Below are 25,366 nucleotides of genomic sequence, written 5' to 3'. Positions count from 1 at the left end.
TCAAAACTCCTTTGTTTTTTAATTGCTAATCAAGCGTGCGCGACACTATTTTCCACCGTTGCATGTGTATGCAGTATGGTGCAAATGAAAGGAATAAATTCGTTATTTCGTAAACAGGCGACTTTAAGGAAAAATCCCGAAACAGGTCGATTTTTATTTTTAAGTTGTGATATTATGACATATATGGTATACTAGTGACGTCATTCATCTGAGCGTGATGACGTAATCGATGATTTTCTTAAATGAGAATAGGGGTCGTATGCTAGCTCGTTTGAAAGGTCCTTCAATTCTCTATTCAGTAATATAAACATTTGCATAATTATTTATACAGGGTGTCCAATAATTTAATTTTTTTGTCAATTTGCCATATGATTTAATTTAATAAAAATTTTTTGGACATCGTGTATAAATAATTATGCAAATGTTTATATTACTGAATAGAGAATTGAAGGGCCTTTCAAATGAGCTACTACACGGCACCTATTCTCATTTAAAAAAACATCGATTACGTCATCACGCCCAGATGGATGACGTCACTAGTATACCATATATGTCATAATATCATAACTTAAAAATAAAAATCGACCTGTTTCGGGATTTTTCCTTAAAGTCGCCGGTTTACGAAATAACGAATTTATTCCTTTCATTTGCACCATACTGCATACACATGCAACGGTGGAAAATAGTGTCGCGCACGCTTGATTAGCAATTAAAAAACAAAGGAGTTTTGAATATTGTATTGCAAAAAACTCTTCGGGATTTCATCAATCGATATTTAAAGAATATCTATCTACCTTGGCAACATTCAAATTTTCAGTTTTTCACATAGTTTTTGAAGGTTAAAAATGGCCGATTTCGCAATTTTTCAATTTTTAATCGCTTATATGTCAAAAACTATCAACTTTAGAGAAAAGTCACTAAATACCTTTTCTGTTTGGAATGATCCAAAAAACCGAAAAAAATTTTGTTCCATGCAAAAAAAATAATTTTAGGAAAAAAACAAAAAAAAAACGTTTAAAAAAATTTTGACCAACTTTTGGTCCTGGCAACATGCAAATTTGTTAAAAGGGGTCCTTTTTGAGTAAGATTCTGCAAAAAATCCGAATTAGAATATTTTTCCTAGCGGATGCGCAGTGGCTTTCTGGACTATTATTAGAGATACTTACTTACTTACTTACTTAATCCAGAACTCGTCTACCTTTCGGTGTGAGTTATTAAGGAGTTAGGTTCTCCGTCGTTTTCTTCCACATTTCCTTCCATTTCCTTCTATCCATGGTCAATGCTTTTGTTTCCTCCAATTTTATTCCTCTTTTGTCGGCCGCTTCCCTCACGTCTTCTGTCCACGTCTTTCTTGGTCTTCCTCTCTTCTTTCTTCCCATATATCTCGTTTCATATATCTGTCTTACTATTTTTTCTTCTCCTCTTCTCAGTACATGTCCGAGCCATCGTAAGTTGTCCTTGTTCGATTGTGGTTGTAACTGGGTGTATTTTCAGGTTTTCTCTAAAGGTTTGATTTCTAATTTTATCTTTCCTTGTTTTTTCCTCTATTGTTCTCAAAAATCTCATTTCTGTGTTTATTAGTCTATTCTTTTGCCTTTTCGTTAATGCCCAAGATTCACAGGCATAGGTTAGAGTGGGTTTCACAATCTTTTTTACTATTTCCGTTTTTATATTCTTAGGTAGGTATTTCTTTTTTTTTAAGTTACTCTTAATAATATTGTACAGCTTACCAGTCTTTGCAATTCTTTCATTTATCTCATCTTCTAATTTTCCATCCCGGTTTATGATTACCCCCAAATACTTGCATATATCTGTCTACCTGTTCAAGTTGCTTGCCATCTACTTCTATTTCATGTTTTCCGTTTTGTCTTCCAATTATCATTGTTTTTTATTTTTCTTTGTTTATTTTCATGATTCTGATTTTTAGCTCTTCATATAATATGTTTATATTTTCTTACTAGAGATAGGAATAAATGCTAGTTGTGTTAGATGAAAAGATCCATGTTTTTTTGACAGATATTTTTGATGACTTTTGTAACTATATGATTGTACAATAAATATCTTTCTTTTGATTCGTGTTTTGTTTCTTTGATGGGTAGCAGCACTACTTATCCAGGTTGCGCTCCCTTAAATTAATGTTATCGTTATTTTGTGAAAACGATCCGATCTAATTGAGCAATTCTGATGGCGTTTTTGAGTTTAGCAGACCCAAATTATCTACAAACAGCGAAAAAAGTTTCTTGCAGCAGATTGTGTGTTTACCAATGTCATATTTCAAACCGAACAGTTTAGCAAGAAATATTTATTTGCTCTTCTTTTTTAAAGTGTATCTACGATTTCAAAAGGGAATGTATTTACATTAGAACTAAAATACGTTCCCTCCATTTGTCAACTTATTGTAGCCGTCTTCTCTCTCCTTCGGAATAGTTTTAATTTTAATTAGGGCCTATATATCATTAACTTCATTAACTTTAGAGCTTTTAAATTAAACACAAACTTTTTGATTTATTCACGTCGACTGTTTCGACGAGGACGAAGTTTATATTGCGTTCCACGTCACGGCGAGTCGAGGGAAAAAGTTGCTCGAGTCTCGAGTAATTTGGAGGTCGTTGTAAGTTGGGCAATGTTTGTTCTCCAGGTGAAGGCGATTTTTCTGAAATCTAGGTTTTTATTTGTACATTGGTTTCTAATTAAATTTAAACTTACTCCCAAAATAAGAAATATAAGACCATTTGCCTCTGATTGTATTTTCTTTGTACATTTGAAGACAATGAACGTAGAGATAGTAAAATATTTATTAAGTTTCATAGGTCATTACAAGGATCGGTTACATTCGGTAAGCTAAGAAAAATACAATATACGTGCATTCTTCTTCTTGATGCGTGACAAATGTTAATGATCATCATGGCAATCTTTATTTTATCTGTAGCAGCGCGAAAAGGTGTTAAACCAGGTTCTACAGGATGTTCTTCTTCTTTTTGTCATTTTTCCGCGCAGGATGGCCTATAGAGGGGGGCATTTCTATAAACTGATGGATTGGTCGAAAGAAATTTTCAGGCTACTTAATATTAGACAATGGTGTGGTTCTACATAAGAAGAATTATTTCGCGCAGCAGCCGATAGGAACAGGTTTCAGGAAATTATAAACATGATGTAGGCCAACGTCTCAATACGAATACGACATCTAGAGAAAAAGTAGCTTGTATATTATCTTTAGCTGTGATAGTGCAGAATAAGCTTCCTGCTATAATATTTTTGGTTCATCAAGTACCTCTTCTTTTAGCTCAAAGCTGTTATCTTTTTGGTCTTCAAACAGTCTCTCTAGGTATTCTGTTCATGTTCTTATTTTATTCTGTTTATCTAGGATGATGTCTCCTTCAGACTCAGTTAGATTTCCTTTTTGTCTCCGTTTTTGTCCACCTGTGAGTTTTTTAACCTTCCTTTGTACATTGTGACTTTATCTGTGCGTTTTAATTACTTTGCATATTTCCATTTGCGTACATACTAAGGACATTCTTTAAAAAAGTAAAACTTCTTCGATCATCCTTAAAAAACTTCAATATAATGCATGTAGCGTTACTATCACCTTTTCATTTGACTCAAACATTTCAGCAGTGTTTTTTTAATATTTTTAATATTTTGTCATACATTAAATTTATTTTTTATTATAATGTATTTTCCAAAAGTTCACACCCCAATGCCATTATATCTATTCGTTATTCATGAAGCAATAGCAAGTTTCCTGGCGAACTACATTTTATATACTTCTATCCCAAAAAGGAACAAGATATTTGTATTACCGAAACCAATTTGTAGACATGCACTCAAGGCGACAGTGAGGTAGCAAACGGGGATTTCTATGGGATATTTATAAAAATCTATTGACGAAGAAATTCTGATCAAGTGAATTGTCACTATATGTTTCTAATTTTTTTATCAGGTTTCTCGAAATCTGCTTCTTTAGATAGATAAAAAACGAATCGAGAAAGAGTGTTTTGATCCTGAAGCACAAGAACAAGCAGGATTTCGTAAGGGGCGTTCCACTATTGACTACATTTTCTCCTTAACCCAGATAATAGAATAAAAGATGGCACGGAATCAAGAAATTCATATGTTGGTCGTCGACTTACGGAAAGCCTACGATACCCTTCCATTGAAGAAAGAAGCTGTGGCAATCAGTGGAAAGCACAAATGTTAATATAAAATGAATAAAAGTCGTCAAAGTACTACACTTTTTCTCAGAGACTCCTTTCAGTGCGTCACAGTTTTTCGATTTCTGTCTCACTCATTAAGTTGGAAGTAACAGAAAAAAAGGTACGTCTTTGCTTATACTCATTTGTAACATATATTCTAGTTGTTGATAAATGGCGCTATAATAAAAAAATATTTACGTATTATCTGTAGATACGACATACGACTATCTGTACAATTTACATGACCAAATCAAAGAATACATTTTTCTATAAATTCAGTAAACACGATTGATTTATACCAATTGCAAATAAAGGGTCAAAATTAATGACACACTGAAAGACTGAGAACTTTAGATTTTAGTAGTATAGATAATATGTAATAGGTAAATCATTTTTTCAGATTATAGCGCCATCTATCAACAACTAGAATAACTGTTATAAATGTGTATAATCACGGACGTACCTTTTTTTCTGTCACTTGTGATGCACTGAAAAAAGCCTTTGAGAGGCACCAATACAATCAACCCCTAACAAAAATAAAAACGGGGACACAAATAACAATAAAATTTGCAACATTAAAGGAAGCAAGGATATTGCTTGCCCCCCACTTTATTTAAAATATACCTCGAAAATGCTTTAATAAGATGGAAACAAGAATGTAAAACAGTGAGGATGTCAGTCACCAACACTATGGTATACACGCTCAATTTTGCAGACGATCAAGTAATAGGTGGCTCGATATTATGACGATTTAACCTACATGGCCCAAAAATGAATTGAAGATTATAATATATGGGGTTTAGAAGTCAATAAAAAGAAAACCGAATACTTGTGAATTGTATGACAACAAATAGAATTCATATTAGACGACATAAACACTATAAAACACTGCTATGACTACAACTATCTAGGTATCAATATTTCGCCCCATGGAACGTTCAACAAAGCCATAAAAGAAAGAAGTAAGGCAGGTCGAAAAGCGATCACAATGTTAAAGAGTATTTTATGGGACCAGTCCATCAGCAAAGAAAATGAAAATCGAATATATGAGACTAGTGAAAAGTATCACTCTATGCAGATGCTAGGTACGACCATTGAAAGAAAGAACACTGGCAACGCTGAGAGCAACGGAAATGGATTTTTGGAGAAGAGCCGCAGGAAGAGCAGGAAAATCACTCATTATTTATCAACAAAACAACTTATTTGGTTTCGACATATACAAAGAATGTATGACCAACGAGTACCAAAGGAAATACTGAATAGCAACCAGAAGGATAGAGACAACCGAGAGATAGACCGAGAAAAAGTTGGAGCGAAAGACTTGACAAAGAGCTGGAAGGAAGAAACATAGAAAAGGACCTATGGAACAACCGGAAAAAGTGGCGATTGAAAACGGGGGAGAACGTTATAAAACGACATGTAGTCGAAGATAGTCTATAGTAGTAGAAGATAGATAAAAAAAGAATGTGTGTGTACTTTGTACGCACGTAAGAAGATATTCTTCTATTATATAATGGGTAATTTAAACGAAGTAAATATACTTAAAAGGTAATTTGTACTTATTTTGTTTAAAAATCAAACTAACTTTCTTATCTACCACTTTCAAAAAAGAAGAATATCTTCAAAAATTATATAATAATATACTTACAATCATAAAATCTATAAAAAAAATAAAAAAATAATAACTTGCTTGGGGCTTGAACCCACTTCACGTCTACCGCGCCGTACGATAGTTGACGCCATTTCAAACTGCACCAAACTCTCCTATACGTCATGTGGGAATATTGAATATACACAAACTAAACGTTTACACAATAAATTTATATGAATTTAATAAAATTATTAGTTTGATTTTTGTCGAAATAAAATACAACAAAATATAGAGTAAGAAAACGATATATGAGATGAAGATTTGTAGAAAGTTTGTTCGTAATCAGATTATGTAAATTAAAGCATTGCCTACTAATAGGTAACTACATTATTTTGTTTACATTTTCCAAATAGATAGGTATTGAAACTATTATAGCCAGGGAGGTAGTGTCAAATTTGACCGGAGCATTTTAGCATGGCTGGTTTCTTATTATTTAGGTAGGTGTTCCAAAGCTTATTAACAAATGATGTGTCAGCTGGCCCAAAACCGGGGATTTTAGGTAAGAAAAGCTAAAATATGAAAGTTGATGGACCAACGCTACAGCTTAAATGTCAAATATTTATATACGTTACTCAGAACATTCAATGGACTTGCTTACTTGGCTCCTACGTTTCACTCAGGAGATCGGGGTTCAAATCCTGGCGCGGAAAATTCTTTTTGTTTTTTAAATTGACATTTTATTTTGAAAAATATTTATTTTTATAATACCACGTTTTTATTATTTATACGAGACAATATAAAAAAATCTGTATGTCTTTTATAGAATCGCAAACTATGCATTTTTGGTCATACATAATATTATGATTGATCTTAATAAGTAAATTTGTTGTACATGAACCCCTGAAGGTTCCTGAGTTGGTAAGACCAACAATCTAAGTGAAAAGGGAGATATTATTTGTTATTTTTTTGGACAAACTGTTTTTTCTTAATTTTATATGTTGTAGAACCGAAAGATACAACCCTAAATTTTCACTTTTTTAATAAATTTTTAATATAAAAATTAATGTTTGTCTGTACCTATGTCCCTTATAGAATCGTAAACTATGCATTTGGTAGAAAAAAGTATGGGCACGCAATATTTTTTAGTATTTTTTGGCTTTCTGGTAATTTTAGGTATTAAACATTCAAACATTATTTAGTTTTAAGGCGGTACGAAGTTTGCCGGGTCAGCTAGTTAATAATAAAAAAGTATTAACTCTATTAATTATTAAGTATATTAAGTATATATTATTAAGTATTAACTCCTTCCTGGGTTCATGTAAGTACAAAAACTTTGCTTGAGGTCATCATAATATGATTAAATGCATAGTTTACGATTCTATAAGGGACATAGAGACAAAAATTCATTTTTATATGTTATAGAGAACAGGGAAATAATTAGATTGCTATTAAAAAAATGGGGGTTGGTGATAGAAAAGTGAAAAATTAGGGTTGTATGTATCTTTTGGTTTTACATCACATAAAATTATGCAAAAAACAGTTTGTCTAAAAAGATAAAAAAATGTCGGGAGTGGGGTGGGGAGGCCAACCCCCTTTTTCACTTAGATTGGTCGTACTAACTCAGGAAGCTTCAGGGGTTCATGTACAACAATTTTGCTTATTAAGGTCAATCATAATATTTATGATCAAATGTATATATGCTATTTCATAAGTTCTATGCATAATTCTATAAAAGACATACAGATTTTTTTATATTGTCTCGTATAAATAATAAAAACGTGGTATTATAAAAATAAATATTTTTCAAAATAAAATGTCAATTTAAAAAACAAAAAGAATTTTCCGCGCCAGGATTTGAACCCCGATCTTCTGAGTGAAAGGTAGGTGCCAAGTAAGCAAGTCCATTAAATGTTCTGAGTAACGTATATAAATATTTGACATTTAAGCTGTAGCGTTGGTCCATCAACTTTCATATTTTAGCTTTTCTTGCCTAAAATCCCCGGTTTTGGGCCAGCTGACACATCATTTGTTAATAAGCTTTGGAACACTTACCTAAATAATAAGAAACGAGCCATGCTAAAATGCTCCGGTCAAATTTGCCACTAGCTCCCTGGCTATTAGGTATTTCCAACTGAAACATTTAGAATTGCGTACCTGCGGCTTTTCAAAACTATTTAAAAAGTCACTATAATTATAAATTTGATTTTATTTCTGTCTACATATCAATAAAAACTAATATTATACAATATTTTTGTTTACCGATAACCTCCATATTGAACAATTATTGACAGATCATTTCAAAATTTCAACACCCAATCAGAGCCCGTATAACAACTAATACCATACTGTCGGTGTGCGCATGCGCGCGGATCAATCAAATTTTACCCTCAATCGATTCGCCGCTAAAGAAGAATATCTTCAAAAAGATCATATAAATACAAAGGATTCAAAAATTTTTCGAAGATGGAACAAACACTTACCTTAAAGAATGAAAGAGCGAAAAACAAATGTAGAAAATAGTATCCAAAAGAAAGTAAACAACGCCTGACGGCAGTATTTATTGTAGTCGCTAACACGCCTATGCCACCCACCTGAATCGCCGAATAAAAACCCAATCTACACTTATAAAAAATGTAGAGACAGGATGCAACGTGAGAGCCGGTTCCTCTATTCTATATTAATGGCCTTTTATCATAATGAATTTTTAATTCTTCCGCACCGATAACCCCCTTCTTCCTGTGTTTCTGCCCTTCGGCCCAGCCGCTATTTGTGGCCGAAGGTAATCCCCGAAACGCATACACGAAATAACTCTATTCCCATGCGGATTCTGCAACCGAAGCCCCTTCATGCTGATATGTCTATAAACCCTATCTACACTCAAAAAAATTTAGTTCGTAATATTGATTAACAGTGATTATTGAAGAGTATTTCGTTCTCACAACAATTTAATTTGTTGTTTCAACGAACTTTTAGACATTGACGAATGTACTTGGTTATTGTCACAATGATTGAATAATAATTGTGAGAATAACTAGAGTACATTAATCAATAACACTCAATTTATTCAGCCAATAACTTAGTTTCGTATATTTAATAAATATTGTTAATTGTGGCAGCAACTCACGTTCTTGATTTCGTAGATGACAAGCAATTACCTTGGTTTATCGTGACAACGTACAGATTTCATTAAAACAATGTACAAATGTTGTTAATATAGAGTAATATATGATTATTGAATAGATGTACACTGATTGTTGTGCCAACGAATGCATTAATTAATCTACTACTGCCTTTAATTCCCACAATCAATGCGTTAATTGTGACAATAATCGTGGTTGTTGAGACAATAAATGTTTTGCTTGACCATTTGAAATGTAACGGCTTTTTCTTGAAAGTGCCGAATAATAATTGCATTTTGTTTCCAAGTGTAGCCCGTAGTAGAAGGAAGATAAGGATAAGATATTACTTATTTTTTATATTTGAATAAAAGTAAGTTTTTTCTGATAAGGTAAATACGGGAGAACATTCTAATTAAAAATAAACTTGTCAGTCTCTGATGTTTGTAAGTGTTTACTTTTAATATTGTCTTGTGATGTTATTTATAAGATGAACTGAAAATGAATTTTCGAATCCTGAATGAAAAATATAATTAGTATTTTTGAAAATTTAAACGCAGAATAAAATATTACAGTATTATCGAGGGTCTGACGTCCCTGAGAACTTCTATAATGATTATTTTAATAAGTCACAGGGGTGAAAAAGAGAAAATTTAGTATGATTTTTTTATTTCAAATATACCATTCAAAAGAAACTTTTTGTTTATTCTAAGGGACTTTCAGCCCTCAGTAATAATGTAGTCTTTTTCTTTTATTCTGCGGTTAAATTTTTCAAAAATACTTATTAGTTTTCTCAGGATTCCAAAAAAATGAATGCATTTAAAAATAATTCGATCGAAATTTTGCCCCTGCGCTCTCAAAAATGATTAAAGTGTTATACATTTTTGAAATCACCATTTCAAACACTTTTAAATGAGCTGTCACATGATGTACTTTCCCATTAAAAAAAATCAAAGTTACGCCTGTCACCTGAAGAGGGATTGTGTAAAGTTCGAAAGATTGATGTTATAATATACTTTGATAATTTTAAAAATCGACCTGTCTGAGCGTTTTGCTTATGTGCTAAAAATAAATAAGTTAATAAGGGGGGGGGGAGTGTAACACTTATTCAAGTGCACTGTATAAGCGATATAATAATTATGAGAAATCACACAGTGTAAAGTCCTAAAGGTTAAGGACAAAAAAGGGGATTTAAAAAATTATTATTAATCAATTAATATGATACATTGGGCTAATGCATTCAGTAATTATTAATATAAAATACGTTCATAGTAGGAATGAACGAAACTGATTGTAAGAATGAATAGAATTGCTTGTAAGAATAACTGTATTTATTGTGCCAATGAACGGAATTAATTGTAACAATAAACGGAAATAATTGTAGAAATAAACGAAATACGTTAGGAGAAATAACACTGTTATTGACACAACGAATGGTCTTCGTCGGTCAATTAACGACGTTGTTGTTTCAATAAATAGTGTTCGTTGACTCAATGAACAGAGTTCGTAATATCAATAAAGTGAGATTATGGTATACATAATGAAAGTTCATTGTTTCAATAAATAGTGTTCGTTGACTCAATGAACTGAGTTCGTAATATCAATAAAGTGATATTATGGTATACATAATGAATGTTCGTCCATTCAATAAACGTAATACATTGGCTCAACTAACGAAAATAATGAATTGATGAACATCGCTTTGTTGTTCCAATAAAACCAAGAATTGGACAAATTTTAAGAATTGCGTTTGTTGTCTGAATTAACATTTTTATTGATATTACGTACCTTTTTCGTTGAGTGTAACTGATATCCGTAATGGCAACTTTTAATGGCGTTGTTTTCCTGATTAGAAAACCATTAAAAATTCATTATATTACGAAAATATTACTATTATATGCAAAAGATGCTTACCAACTCGTGAGTACTAAATCTACTGTATGTATTAGGAATCAACCACAAAATAAAAGGACGGGAGAAACTGGAGTTCCTGCAGAAAAATTAAAAGAAGGAGATATACTGCAGCAAAGGATAGCTCGGCTTATATTGTAATAAAAATAGGGGAAAATGAAAAAAATCCAGAGAAATGGAACACAGTACTCATCTGTTCAATTCACAGTAAAAAATTACAGAGGAATTGCTCTATTAGAAGTAGTATATTATAAGGTATTAGCAACATTTATAAGAAGTACAATAAAAACCTACAAAACAGAAATTATAGGAGAATACCACGCTGAATTCAGACAAGGAATAACGACTAATGGACCAATTTTTTATGTTAAAGTTATTACAAAACAACAGTTATGAACACAATCTAGGTTTGTATAATATACAAATTAAATCTTTAATCAAATAATATCAGCGTATTATGCTCTTTACTGATTTTAAACAGGACTACGACTCCTCACGAAACGGACTATACTACTATACGATGCAGAAGAAAATAGATGAATGACTCTAAGGACCTCGGAGTCGGAGTACAACATTTACAAATAGAGGAGCTGAAGACATATTGGACAATCTTTCTATTGCGTGTACCTTAAACTGCATAGGAGAAAGGATATAGAACAATGTTCGCGAAAAAATAGGGAAGCTGGCCTAAAAATGATGTGAGTGGCGAAATTTGAAAAATTGTTACTGAAAAATTTGATACTGACTCCGAAAGAGTTCTACCAAGTCATTTGAAAATGCCTATTAGTGCAGTCACTGAAGGTGGATATGAGCTATTACCTCAGATTTCGTTGAACCTCCATCGATTTGCATGAAAATTGATGAGTGGTTAGAGGATATCTCAAGGAACAAAGGTGACATGGTGCCAACTTGCGCTTTTACCCTGGGGGTGGATGCCACCCCTCCTCGGGGTGAAAATTATATTATTAAAAATAACCCCACAATTCGATAGAGGGACAGATTATAAGCAAAATTTGTTATATAAATTTATTTAAATAAATCAAAACTTTTTGAGTTATTAAATATTAAAGATTTTAATTTTTCGTGTGAAAAATGTATGTTTTTAACCGATTTTTCATATATAACTCAAAAACTATAAGTTTTTGCAAAAAACTTATTAATATCAAAATTGAGGCTAATAAAAAATCAAATAAACTCCTTACTAGAAAAACCTTTCAATGTTAACTAAAAGTGAGTTATAGGTAATTGAATGTATATTTCTTTCGTCGAGTACCCAAATCTAAGTATTCTAGGTTAAATACTGGGAAAATTATACATTTTATATCATAAACGTATTAAACATTATTTGTCAAAGTTCATAGAAATATTTATCAAATAAGCTCTCGAACAAGTTGATAGCATTAAAATTTATGCACCAAAAATTTTTCAAAATGTATCTTTTAAAAATTTTTCTTGTGTTTTTGTTTGCTTCGTTTTTTGCTATATTTTTGATAAAAAAACTTATTTTTTACTTTAAAAGTGATATTTCGATAGGAAATTTAATTTTGAACAACTTTTCTGTAGATTTTTGTGTGCGAAAAGTGCATAGAATTTATCCTGATGCACCCGAGGACATTTGCCTCATTCTCAAAAACGCACCCCTTTAAATAGTAGCACTCCGCGGTTTTTTCATATTTGAGGGTTCATTGAACATATGAAACAATAAAACCCTTTTAATGTTGTATTTACTTTTGGCATTATTTTTTTGGGCATAATAGCCTATGTAATCTAAGGTTTATGTTCTGTGGTTAGTTTCAATTACTTTTATACTACTAAAATATTTTCACTCATGATGGCCTGATAAGGTCGAAAACGCCCTTTTAATAGCAAAAAATAAAAAGATTCTGCAGTTTCAGTGGATTTACTAACACAAAAATCAGTAGATGTGATTAATAAGACCATAATACGACCATCAGTTGCGTATGGAAGCAAAACATGGACGTTAACGAAAAGAGAAGTAAATGAATTGCTGATGTGGGAAGTAAAACCCTTCTAGTAATATTTATGGCCTTGCAGATATAGCGTGACATACGAATTAGTCTTTCTTCGGAAAGAAAAATTTAGTGAGATATACAGGGTGTAACAAAAATACAGGTCATAAATTTAATCACATATTCTGGGACCAAAAGTAGTTCGATTGAACCTAACTTACCTTAGTACAAATGTGCACATAAAAAAAGTTACAGCCCTTTGAAGTTACAAAATGAAAATCGATTTTTTTCAATATATCGAAAACTATTGGAGATTTTTTATTGAAGATGAACATGTGGCATTCTTATGGTAGTAGTATCTTAAGAAAAAATTATAGTGAAATTTGGACACACCATAAAAATTTTATTGGGGTTTTGTTCTTTTAAACCCCCCAAACTTTTGTGTACGTTCCAATTTAATTATTATTGAAGTACCATTAGTTAAACAAAGTATTTTAAAAACTTTTTTGCCTCTTAGTACTTTTTTGAAAAGTCAGTTTTTATCGAGATATTTTGAATATTTGTCAAATCCACCACATATTTGTATATGGCTAAGTACGATTATGGAGACTTGGTAATAATATGAAAATTTATTTATGATTTACATTTTTAGGTATATTTTGAACCATATTAAAAAAGAAGTAATATCTCGATAAAAAGTGCCTTCTCGAAAAAATAAAAAGAGGCAAAAAAGTTTTAAAAACACTGTGTTTAACTAATGGTACCGCAGTAAAAGTTTAATTGGAACATACACAAACATTTGGGGGGTTTAAAGGAGCAAAACTTCCATAAAATTTTTATGAAAACATATTAAAAAAGAAGCCGCAACTCGATAAAAACTGCCTTATCAAAAAAATACTAAGAGGCAAAAAAGTTTTAGAAATATTGAATTTAACTAATGGTACCACAATAATAATTTAATTGGAACGTACACAAAAGTTTGAGGGGGTTTTAGGGAACAAAACCCCCATAAAATTTTTATGGGGTGCACAAATTTCACTATATTTTTTTTTAAGATGTTCCTGCCATAAGAATGCCACATGTCCATTTTCAATAAAAAATCTATAATAGTTTTCGATATATTCGAAAAAATCGATTTTCATTTTGTAACTTCCAAGGGCTGTAACCTTTTTTATGTGCATATTTGTACGAAGGTAAATTAAGTTCATTCGAACTATTTTTGGTCTCAGAATATGTGATTTAATTTATGACCTGTATTTTCGTTACACCCTGTATACATATAACAACAACGGTGTAACCAGGATGATCCTAAGGGGATGCTTACAACTACTGGAGAGTCTCTAGGGGGGTATGGTGTTAAGCGTATAGAACTCAAAGTACATTCCAATGGGGGGGGGGGTTATAACCCCCAAACCCCCTCTGCTTGCGCCACTGCAGGCCAATAGCGTGGGACGAGCAAGATATTATGTGATAAGCAGTATTCCATTTTCTTCAGATGGTCTCGGTATCTTTCCACCTTTTTCCAAGTCCTTCAGATCTTCTCCCATATAATCTTTCCCAAAATAAATTGTTTAGAAGAAGGCGATTGTCGTCAACAATTCTAAACAATTTGTTTTGGGAAAGACTAGATGGGAGAAGATCTGAAGGACTTCCTGGAAAAAGGTGGAAATATACCGAGACCATCTGAAGAAAATGGAAGTGAGACATAGTAGCACAGAACCGACAAACATGGAAGGTGATAGTAAACGGAGCAAAGGTTCACAAAGAGTTATAACGCCATTGATGAAGATGATGAAGATTAACAAGACAATTTCAACTATTTAAAAACATTTAACACATAATTTTTTCATCATAATATCAATGACAAACCTAAGCTAAGCTAATTTTAATCCGGAAACATCGTTCAAACAAATATTTTAGCTGGAACTCGACATGGCAGTGAGTTATTTTTATAGAAAAAAAACCAGACTTTTATCTATTCCCCAGATTATGATTTAACAAATTGGGCTTGTCTAGGTGTAATTAATTTCAGTTGAATATTTTAATACAAACAACGGGTCACTGCGGCTGTAGATGACAAATTGATCCAGTGGCGTAACACAACACCTTCAGAAAAAACACATTCGATTAGATTATTAGATTATGATAAACGTTAGGTTAAATACATTTTGGACAAAAAAGGAAAAAAAAGTACAGTTCTTATAACATTACATGAAGCAAAATCTAAAGACAGATGATGAAAATAAATGATGTCAATATATACAAACATCTATGACCTTTTCCTTTACGCTCCCCACAAGAAAAAATCAAGTGGCGTCAAATCTGGAAACCGAGGAGGCCCAGAAATTTCAGAAAACCGAATGTAACCCTTTTATTGATTTTTATTTTCAAGGTACTTTCGAGGTATCGTCTTACATTTAACCTACAGTGGCATGGAGCACCATCCTGTTGGACCCATATTTGTTGAAGTAAAAGGACGGAACATCAAGAAAATCGTCCAATTCATTCTTTAAAAGCAGCAAATGACAACAACAGTTGTATCTCTAGTATTTCATGTTGTTGGAATTTCTGCTTCTTCTTTTTCATGTGCCTCATCCTTTAAGAACATTGGCGATTATCGCGGCCCGTTTTACTCTTACATTATTTCTATTGTTGTTATTCCACTCCATTCCTTTAAATTATACAGACAGGACGTGGATCAACATATTTCAACGCATATATTAAAAAATATCGGGCCTAGTACACATCCTTGTTGTACTCCTCTTCTTATAGGTATCTCTTTACATTTTTGTAAGTCTACTCGTATTAAGGCTTTCTGAAGGCTTTTTCACACTCAACTAGATTATATGAATATGTCACAGCTGACATCTCGACACGATTCTATGAGTCTTTGTACACTACGGCAACCAAATTCACTGTGTATTGGAGATTTGAACGCGAACTGTTGCTGACGTTTGGTTTTTCTACATTTTTTTAATATTATTTTGGTACCGTGTAGGCATTTTACTTGACGAGATGTTATCAAAATAAAACTCAGAAAATTTGGAAAACCGAACGTCAACACTAGGGCGCATTCAAATCTGAAATACAAAGTAAATTTATTTGTGCTGTAAATATTGCTTCTCTAGTGCCAAAGCCTTTTCTAAATCTATATTTGCTAGATAATATACGTCTGTTAATTTCTGCAGTTATTATATTACTTTGGTTGATTTGTGAGCCTAATTACCTATTATTATTAGTACTTTTAGAGAAAAAAAATTCCACGCACTATTTTCCTATAAATTTTGACTACGCCACTAACCAAGTACGTAATTTATGTGAAAAACGATAAACTGCATGGCGAACGAATAAAACAAATAGTCTACTCACCCCTGGTGTGTTGGCCTGCGGACCGTACGGGTACCGCGTCCAATCCAGACTGGCCTCCCCCGTCGTGTCAAGAACGACAACTGTAAACAAAAAACGATATTATTAGTAGAGCCACAACAAACAATATTCATGAAATTAAAAAAAAATCACCATAAAATACTTGGATTTATGGTTTTAAATTAATTGTTGATAAAATAAATTATTCTGCTAGATAGCGGCTTGCTTGTAGCGACCTGCATTTGTATTTTTATGGGAAAGTTAGGAGGGCCATGGGCTTGGGAATATAAACAAACATAAATTAAAAATTTGACAGAGGAAATAATACTAAAATGTGCCCACCTTGTTTTAATATAAAACCTGGCGTCTAATACCTATAAAGAAAATGAATTTTATACCTCGATTTATGTTACGATTTGACCAGTTTTGTGTAGATTCTTTAATTATACAGGGTAAGTTGATATTAACCCACCCATTCATGCCTCTTGATAATTTTATTGTTTGGCCAGTATTTTGACATTTGCATTGCAGAGTCAATATGATGTTTAGTAGAAATGACGTCTTGTGCAAGGGCACAAGAGTTTAGAAGTTATAATGTCGCTTTTGTGAGAGGTTACAGGACCTTTAAGACAGCGGCTGGTCTGGCCAATGTAGCAAGAGACTATTCTTCTTCTTCATGTGCATTGTCCGTTGCGGACGTTGGCTATCACCATTGAAATTTTAATTTTGTTTGCGGTGTTTCTGTATAACTCGATTGATGTTAGTCCAAACCATTGGCGTAAGTTTTGAAGCCATGAGTGTCTTCGTCTTCCATCTCCGCGTTTGATCTCTATTTTACCCTGTGTTGCAGTATACGATACTTATCACGTCTCATAATATGTCCGAGGTATTCAAGTTTCCGTTCCTTAATTGTAAAAGATATTTCTTTTTGCTTTCTAATTCGGCGCAATACGTCTACGTTGGTTGTGTGGGTTGTCTAGGACCTAGGATATTATCCCAAATATTATATTGCTAAGAAAAGAAAAAAAAATAAAGAGAAATGATAATTCTGTGCTGAATATGATATTTGGAATAATACTTAGGAATAAAATAAAAAGTGAAGAGAACAACAAGACGGTTTTAAAAACTGAGTTTGAATAAATGTTAGAAGAAACGATAAATTTATGAAAACGCTTTTTTTATTACTCTAACAATGTTTCTGTTTATAGAATTGGTATTGATATCAACTTTACAGGCAATATTTTTAAACCTACAATAGAATATCATTCAGTAATTTGCAATTAAGACCATAATTGACCGCGTGCACATCTCCCATCGAACGCTTTCACATTGCGATATAATTTATATGGGCATTATGCCTTTTGCCAACGTGATACCCTGATAATTACTTAATAGAACCTTACAAGAGCTCATTACTACACTTTTTCCTCGATTAATTGCACCGCCGGATTGTGATAATTAAAACTGAAAGGTACATAAATCGATGCGAACAAGCCTTTAACTGTCCGTCTTCATCATCATTATCAAGTTCAAAACCGTCTAAAATGGTATGTAAATGACATCGAATTTGCACAAACGAAAGCATTAAAAAATGCCGTTACCACTGCCAGACTTAATCAAATGGTTTGTCGGTATAATCATTTTCTTTCTTTTGAACAGTCATTCAACATACTCGTAACTAAAGATGGAGATCTAAAGATAATGCTGCTCACGTTTATAATTTTATAAAATGAACTAGATTGTTAAATGAGTGATAAGGACTCAAAATAATTAAATAAATTCTTGGAAATAGTACTTATCATACTAATAATCTGTACATTAGTGCCAGCCATAGACGGAGGACAATGCACGCAGTGGACGCCCCAACGACGCTGTGTTACCGACGCAAACATAAAAAAGTCAACAAAATAATTTTGGATAACCGTAAGTGAAGTTGTTCGGCATAGCTGACACCAAAAATATCAAAGGGACGTGTTGGATATATTGTTCATAAATATTTGGGTACACCGAGAGAACAATTTCTTTTCTCCTAAAACACTGATTTCTTTGAGCTATCTTTCTTAAAAGTTACCATATCATATTAACTTAAACATACCGCTTCACATATAAAGAAACGAGTTTTTTAAACACAACTCAATAATGTCTTACAGATAATTTCTTCAATACTAAGAAACGCATTAATGGTTACATTTTAATTTTCTTATTCTAAAGTTTTTGTTTCTTAAATTGAAAACTACAAATATTTTGCAGTCTAAGAAATATATGTTAAGTTAATCCATATTTATATTTGTGAACAAGAAATTTTCTTGCAATCAAATAAATATTTTAAACCACAAGAAATAATTCTTCAGAAATATCCTCTGTAGTAACTGTGGTTATTAAATAAAAACTTTATCATTAATGCCGAAATGCTACTTGCAAAGAGATTTTCTTCCACAAAAGAATTGCGCAGTAACCATTATTCACTATTTGTGATTTAATCTCAGTGTTTGGCAAGATTGCGTGCATGGCATTAGTTCATTTTCATAGATGGATTTTGGATTAGTTGCTTTTCTTTAAAATCTAAGGGATAGTTTAAATGTACGTAAATAGGTATATAAAAGTAAATTGATTAATTTAAGATGTAATAATATTGTTGCATATTCGAATATGTAGTTCTAAAAGAAACATACCTAATAGTATCTTTATATGCATTTTAGATATCTATAATGGTGGACAACTCTGAAAGAAAGGATCTTATTCTAACTGGAAAATAAGCCACAATTTAACTTAAAAAATGATTTTATTGGCGTTTGGACTTCCACCTCGGAGAGAATAATATAATATAAAGCTTCAGAACAATATTGAAAGGAGCTATTAACCAACTAGGGGCTTCCATAACTGGTAAAACTGTATACAGGTAAGTTCCTTTATAAAAATGTGTATACCTATGTATAAACTAAATATGTTTCTTGAATGTATAGTCTTCTATACAATCCTACAATTCAACGTTATATCAAACATGGCGTGTGCTTTATTTGTCATAAAGAAACATTAGTTAGTCTAAATGAAAAATCTTAACGGTTAAGAAATTGTATTCCCGAAAACCGTGAATTAGTTAATATGTATTAAATGACTTAGATGTAAACTAATACATAATACTTTCCCGTAATAAAATTTCTTAATGATTAGGTTTGCTGTATCTTTTGGATTATATAAATAAATAAAATTACAATATATGTCTGCTTCAATGCATTACATTGGTTGTATTTTTCTTCTTGTTTTAGCTAAATAATGTCTATTGTGTGACTTAATATTATACAGATAAATAATTAAAATTTCATATACAAAAAGAAAAAAATTAACAAAGATGGTAGGATAAATAAAGCCATGTTTGAACTAAATATGATTGATTATTATTTGTTGAAATGCCAAGAAATGTTTTTGGATTGTAGACTGTTTTACTAATACCTATATTGTTCTTATACCAAAAAATTAATAGTTTTTATGTGGGCCCGTGTATTTTTTTTGTATTTCCTTTTGTCAAAATAAGTATGTACTTATATCCTTATAAAAATTTTTTTATTAAAATAAGTTTACTCTTTCTACATAACGGTTTTGTTTTAGGTAATTGCTGATATACAAAGTGCTATTAATAAAGAGAGGGAAAAATTAAGGAAGTTGGATTTGCATCACCATCCTTTTATTATTGTACAGAAGCCAGTGGTTTAAGAGTGGAGAAATTATTTGTATGTATTAATATCTAACGTTTTATATCCTGTTTTTATTATCTAATAAAGAATAATTTCACCTAACATAATGATTTATTTCGCCGTATGTAATATCACTTTATTTTTAAGAAATGTAACTTAATTCTAAATATACAATTATATCTGCGAAATATTTTTCTTAACATTAAATACATTAATTAATAATGGTAAGATAACAATATTCCTTACTAAGAAATATTATTGCTCAGAAAGAAGAGTTTTGTAATGCCAAGAAAATATATTCTTATGACAAGTATAATTTATTTCTGACAAATGGGTTTGCAGTTTGCAAGAAAGTGATAGTTCAATCATGTTTAAGATATATTTCTTTGGGTATATTAAAATTTATTTGAAATATTTTAGAAAATTATATCTTACATACAAAGATATATTTCTTAGGCAATATGCAAAGTCGATCTTTCTTAAATATTAATAAAGTTTCTTTATGTCAAGAATTTTTTTCTCTCGGTGTATGCGAAAGCTCTGTGCAAGGTGGGTGCCGCGAGAGCTTACAATCGATCAAAAACAACAACAAATTGACGATTCTGAGAAGTGTTTGAAGCTCTTCAATCGTAATAAAACCTAATTTTTGCGTCGATATGATACAATGGAAGAAACATGGCCCCATCATTTCACACCGGAGTCCAATCGACAGTCAGCCGAGTGGACTACACGTGATGAACCGACTCCAAAGCATGGACAAACGCAACAGTCGGTTGGTAAGGTTATCGCATCAGTATTTTGGGATGCGCATGGTATAATATTCATCGACTATCTTGAAAAGGGAAAAACGATTAACAGCGACTATTACATTGCGTTTGAAGGACGAAATCGCGAAAAAATAATTAACGATGGTAAGATTTGATGAATTGGATTGCTTGAATGAATGAGTTGCTTGCGTAGCCACTGTATTCACCAGATAGGGTAACGGGTACAGTTGTTGGCCGGTCACTAGTGATTGGCCACTTTCACAAAAATCCGAAATATTAAGATTTTTAGAAAGTATAAGGAAATAAATGTATTTGCATTGCAATTCGGCAACATTGCTATATATTTGGTCTAGCCATTATCTCTCTCAGTTAATATTGTCTAGTTGTGACAGAGTGTGTTGATCGAAGCTTAACAGGTGCATCCAGTTTTAAGAGTTTTTTAAAGAATTTGTTAAGGAAGGCCATTCATGAGGTGAGTTATCTTGGCTAATAATATTGTGTATCTGTTTATATTAATGTTTTGTGATGATTTAGTGGGGTACATCTTACGTTATCGGTGGTTTTAATAGTAAGGTTATAATTTTTTGCCGGTAAATTTTAGTGGCCAAGTACTGTATCTTAAATATGTCCGCATTATAATGATTGGCCTACCGGCCAATTACTGTACCTACTTTAAATTAAAATATTTATTATATTTACGCTCTTTTAGCTTAGTTTGGCCCAACACAACATATTTCAAGCATTTTTTCTTATTTTTTATGGCAATAACTGGTGGTTGGCCGACTGCCAATCACTAAACCACAGGGTGGCCAATAACTGTAATGTGTAATAAGAATATATTTTTTGTCCGGATTCGTTTTTATAAAATTACAATTATTTTAGTTGTTATAAAATTAATGCCAATGCGGGCAATCTGAATCAAATTTGAAACGTCCGTATTGTAGATAACATTATTAGATACTATTAAATGATTTTTATTTTTATAATAAAAAATGCCAAATATCCGGAAAGATAAAACGTATCACAAAAAATATACAGAACAAGATCTTCAGTCTGCTTTTCAGGCCATAGAAAATGGCATGAGCCAACGGAAAGCCGCTGAACAATTTAATGTGCCAAGAGCAACACTGCAGCTTAGAGCAAGGGAAATATTTAATGAAAAACTAACCTTGGTCCCAATCCTAGTCTTTCTTTGGAGGAAGAGAATCGTTTAAAGAATTGGATCGTAACATGCCAAGACAAAGGTTTTCCAGTAAGAGTGGAAAATATACAAGACTCAGTTAAAGGTTTTCTTGATGCAAATCCACGTGCTAATCCTTTTACTGACAATCGCCCGGAAGAGGTTGGTATAGATCCTTTTTAAAGAGACATCCAGATTTAAGCGAGCGAACTCCAGAAGCGGTAAGAGCAGCAAGTTCAGTTGTGTCTGAAAAAGATATAAGAAAATGGTTCACCGGTGTTCAAGAATATTTACACCGTAAACGTTACATTGATATTCTTCAAGACCCCTCACGTGTTTTTAATGGGGATGAAACCTGCTTCCTCTTGTGTCCCAAAAATAAACGAGTGTTGGGTGTAAAGGGAAGCAAAAATGTATATCAAATAAAACATTACTCCAAAGTTAATTTGACGGTTATGTTTAGGTTTGCAGCATCTGAAGAAATAACAGCACCGATGATTATTTACCCATACAAACGACTTCCTAGCAATGTTACAAATTCAGTTCCTCGAGAATGGGGCATAGGCTGTAGCGATACGGGATGGATGAAGAATGAAAACTTCTATGAATACATAGGAAAAGTCTTATATAAGTACCTAGTTGCAAAAAACACTAAATTTCCAGTCATTTTGTTCGTTGATGGACATAAAACTCACTTAACCATTCAAACCAGTGAATTATGCTCAAAGTTACAAATTATTTTAGTGGCATTATATCCCAATGCGACCAGAATTATACAGCCTGCAGATGTTGCTGCATTTAAACCATTAAAGGCAAATTGAAACCGGGCAGTATTAAAGTTTCGACGAGAAAACCCAAAAAAAAGATACTATCGTCACAGAAGATACAGTGATTCTAGATATTTAATCGACATCCGATAATCTGCCTTTAGTAAATCAAGACAACCCATTATATAAAGAAATTGACACCTCAATTGACAAATTCTTTTTTGGCCAAAAACCCCAGAAAGAAAGGGTAAAAAGCAAACAGAACGGTTGCCTTTCGTGCTCACTTCTTCAGATCGTCAAAATGCAGAGAGGCGTAAAATTGAAGAGAAAGACGAATAAGAAAAAATAAAATTAGAACGAAAACAAAAGCGAATTGATGCAAAAGTAAACAATAAAGGTAAACAAAATAAAGAAACCAAGAAGAAAGTAATAAAAAAAATTGCCACAAGAGCCAATTCCGAGAGCAAAAAATGTCAAAATGTTGTGAAGAATAAAGAAAATGTTACACTAAATACAGGTGATATTGTAGATACAAATACTTTTAAATCAGACACACTTCTTGATCATACAATTAAAAGCACTACTTTGAGAAGTGGAGTTAGAGTACATATAACAGAAGTGATTAACGCCAAAGAAAACCACGAACTGCCACGGAACCAATTTCCTGATTCTGTAGAGGAAAACGCTATTCTGCCCTCAATTGATAACGTATCTTTTGATGTCTCCAACAATAAGAATTCATCAAATTTGAGGAATACTTCCCAAAGCAAATGTACAAATTTGGAAACCAGCAAAGAAAAACGTGCTGGTGAGTCGGCTAAAAGAAAGTTGTTTTTCGAAACAGAGGGATATCCAGAACATGAAAAAATACAAATTCTCTCAGATATATTGGTGCAACAATCAGACAACACCAACATATCTTTAAATAATAATCTTTTGTATACAGGATTGTGCTATTCTTGTTCCTAAAATATTTCTAAATCAAAAGTTGGAATAAAATGTTTTATTTTGTGTCAGAGGCTCCCATATTGGTAGTTGTGTTAAAAAACAACAAGAAATTGAAAATCTAAATAGTTTTGTGTGCCCTAACTGCACAAACAAGAAAAGAAAATTAGGAATTTTATGAGTGGCCAATAACTGTAATTCTATATGCCAATAACTATGTTTGCATGGCCAATAACTGTGTAATTTTGTATGTTTTTAAATTTGGTTTATTTTTTATATACATTATTATTTTTTATTAAAATAACCTGAGTTTTTATAAAATTTGATGTTTTATTATTATTAAAAAACCCTTACAAAATATTTCACTTTAAAATATAAAAATTTACAATTTTAATTCAATTTGAAATCCCTTAAGTGGCCAATCACTGTACCCGTTACCCTATAGCTCCCAGCGGCTACCACCTGCTCGCTGAACTCAAGAGAATGCTTGCTGGAAAGAAATTTAGCACCAATGAAACAGACTTATTTTGAGGCTAAAGACATATTATTGTATTATAAAAATGGTATTGAAAAGTTGTATGATCGCTATAACGTTGCATCGCCTTTGAAGGTAACTATAATGAATAATAAAATAAAAAATTTTCAAATTTTTTTTTCTATGTTAGCCTACGAACTTTTCAGCAAAATATAAATATATTTCCGATTTGCTCCCTTGTTTTGACACTACATATTTTCTTCCCCAATATAAATCCTGGAAATATTTTTGCGGAGTTTATATTGAAATCAACAAAACCGCGTAAGCGTCATTTTTCCGACATAGAAGTCTGCCGCCCCCAGAAACTCATTCGTGTAGAACACGTTGTACAATATTTTGCACTCTTTCTTTACTGACTCCCTTCCGATCATTCTTTATACGGGGGCTGTAAAGGGATTACGTTGTCAACTAACAGTAAGCTATTGCGAATAGTAATGCCTGTTTTTGTTTACCTCCAGAGAAAATTAGATAACATAATTTTTTCAGATGGTTTCACAACTTTATTTGTAATTCTTACTGCACTGCTAATATTTAAACTTATTCCTGATTCACGGAATAATTAGGTTGTCGTATCCCAAGTAGTATTGACATGTATATACATGTTTGTTTTGTTGTTATTTTTTTTAAACCTTGTAGATTTAAGTAATTTTTGTATATTATAATTGAAAAAAAGAAAAAAGCAAAAAAAACAAAAAAAAAGAGAAAAAAGCAAAAAAAGAGAGAAAAACTAAGAAGATGTAAACCTCCGAGATGTTGAATCGGGTCTATGTCGTAGCGTAGTAAAACAACAATTAATAAAACATAATAATAAAAAAATAATAAAACAAAAACAAATTAAAAACATAATCAAATAAAAAAAATACAAAAAAAAATAAATATTTACAAAAAAATATTTACAACCAAAATAGTGTATTATTTAGATAATAATAATTTTAGTATGTTAGTTTGTTATGTATTTAGAGTTAGAAAAACAGAAAAACTCCTCTAACTGAAAAAAATTGTTTGTTTTTAAAATATCAAAATATCTGGCTAATTGGCTCGGCCAAGGCCATCAAATGCACAAAAAAAAGTAGTATTGACGGTGTCCCATCTGTTTCTATTTTCTTTTGGATGTTTACTTAATCCAGTCAACATCATAGTCACGATTCTCTTTGCCTTTATCCCTACGCGGGGTCTCCTCCAGGGTTGCAAAAAAACATATTTTTTTTTAAATCTATACAAACACATGTTTTTTTTTATTTTAAACGTTTTTTTCTTGTTTAAACATGTTTTATTTTGTTTTTAAATTTCACGTTTTAAACAAATAAAACATGTTTAAAACACATGTTTTCTT

The 25,366-nt window shown here is 32.0% G+C and overlaps 1 protein-coding gene across 7 annotated transcripts in view; it reads right to left on the bottom strand.

The window, feature by feature from the left end:
• Positions 1–25,366, bottom strand: part of LOC114324427 (ephrin type-B receptor 1-B) — a 968,545-nt gene that overhangs the window by 236,123 nt on the left and 707,056 nt on the right. For all 7 annotated transcript variants that reach the window (XM_028272269.2, XM_028272271.2, XM_028272268.2 and 4 more), the window contains one exon: positions 16,151–16,230. In XM_028272269.2, the coding sequence (XP_028128070.2) occupies positions 16,151–16,230 (80 nt within the window). The remainder of the gene's footprint in view (positions 1–16,150; positions 16,231–25,366) is intronic.

The sequence above is a fragment of the Diabrotica virgifera genome, chromosome 3 (genome assembly GCF_917563875.1).
Source record: "Diabrotica virgifera virgifera chromosome 3, PGI_DIABVI_V3a".
Taxonomy (NCBI): Eukaryota; Metazoa; Arthropoda; class Insecta; order Coleoptera; family Chrysomelidae; genus Diabrotica; species Diabrotica virgifera.
Note: the sequence above shows the minus strand (reverse complement) of the source record. Positions and strands in the feature narration are given on the sequence as shown.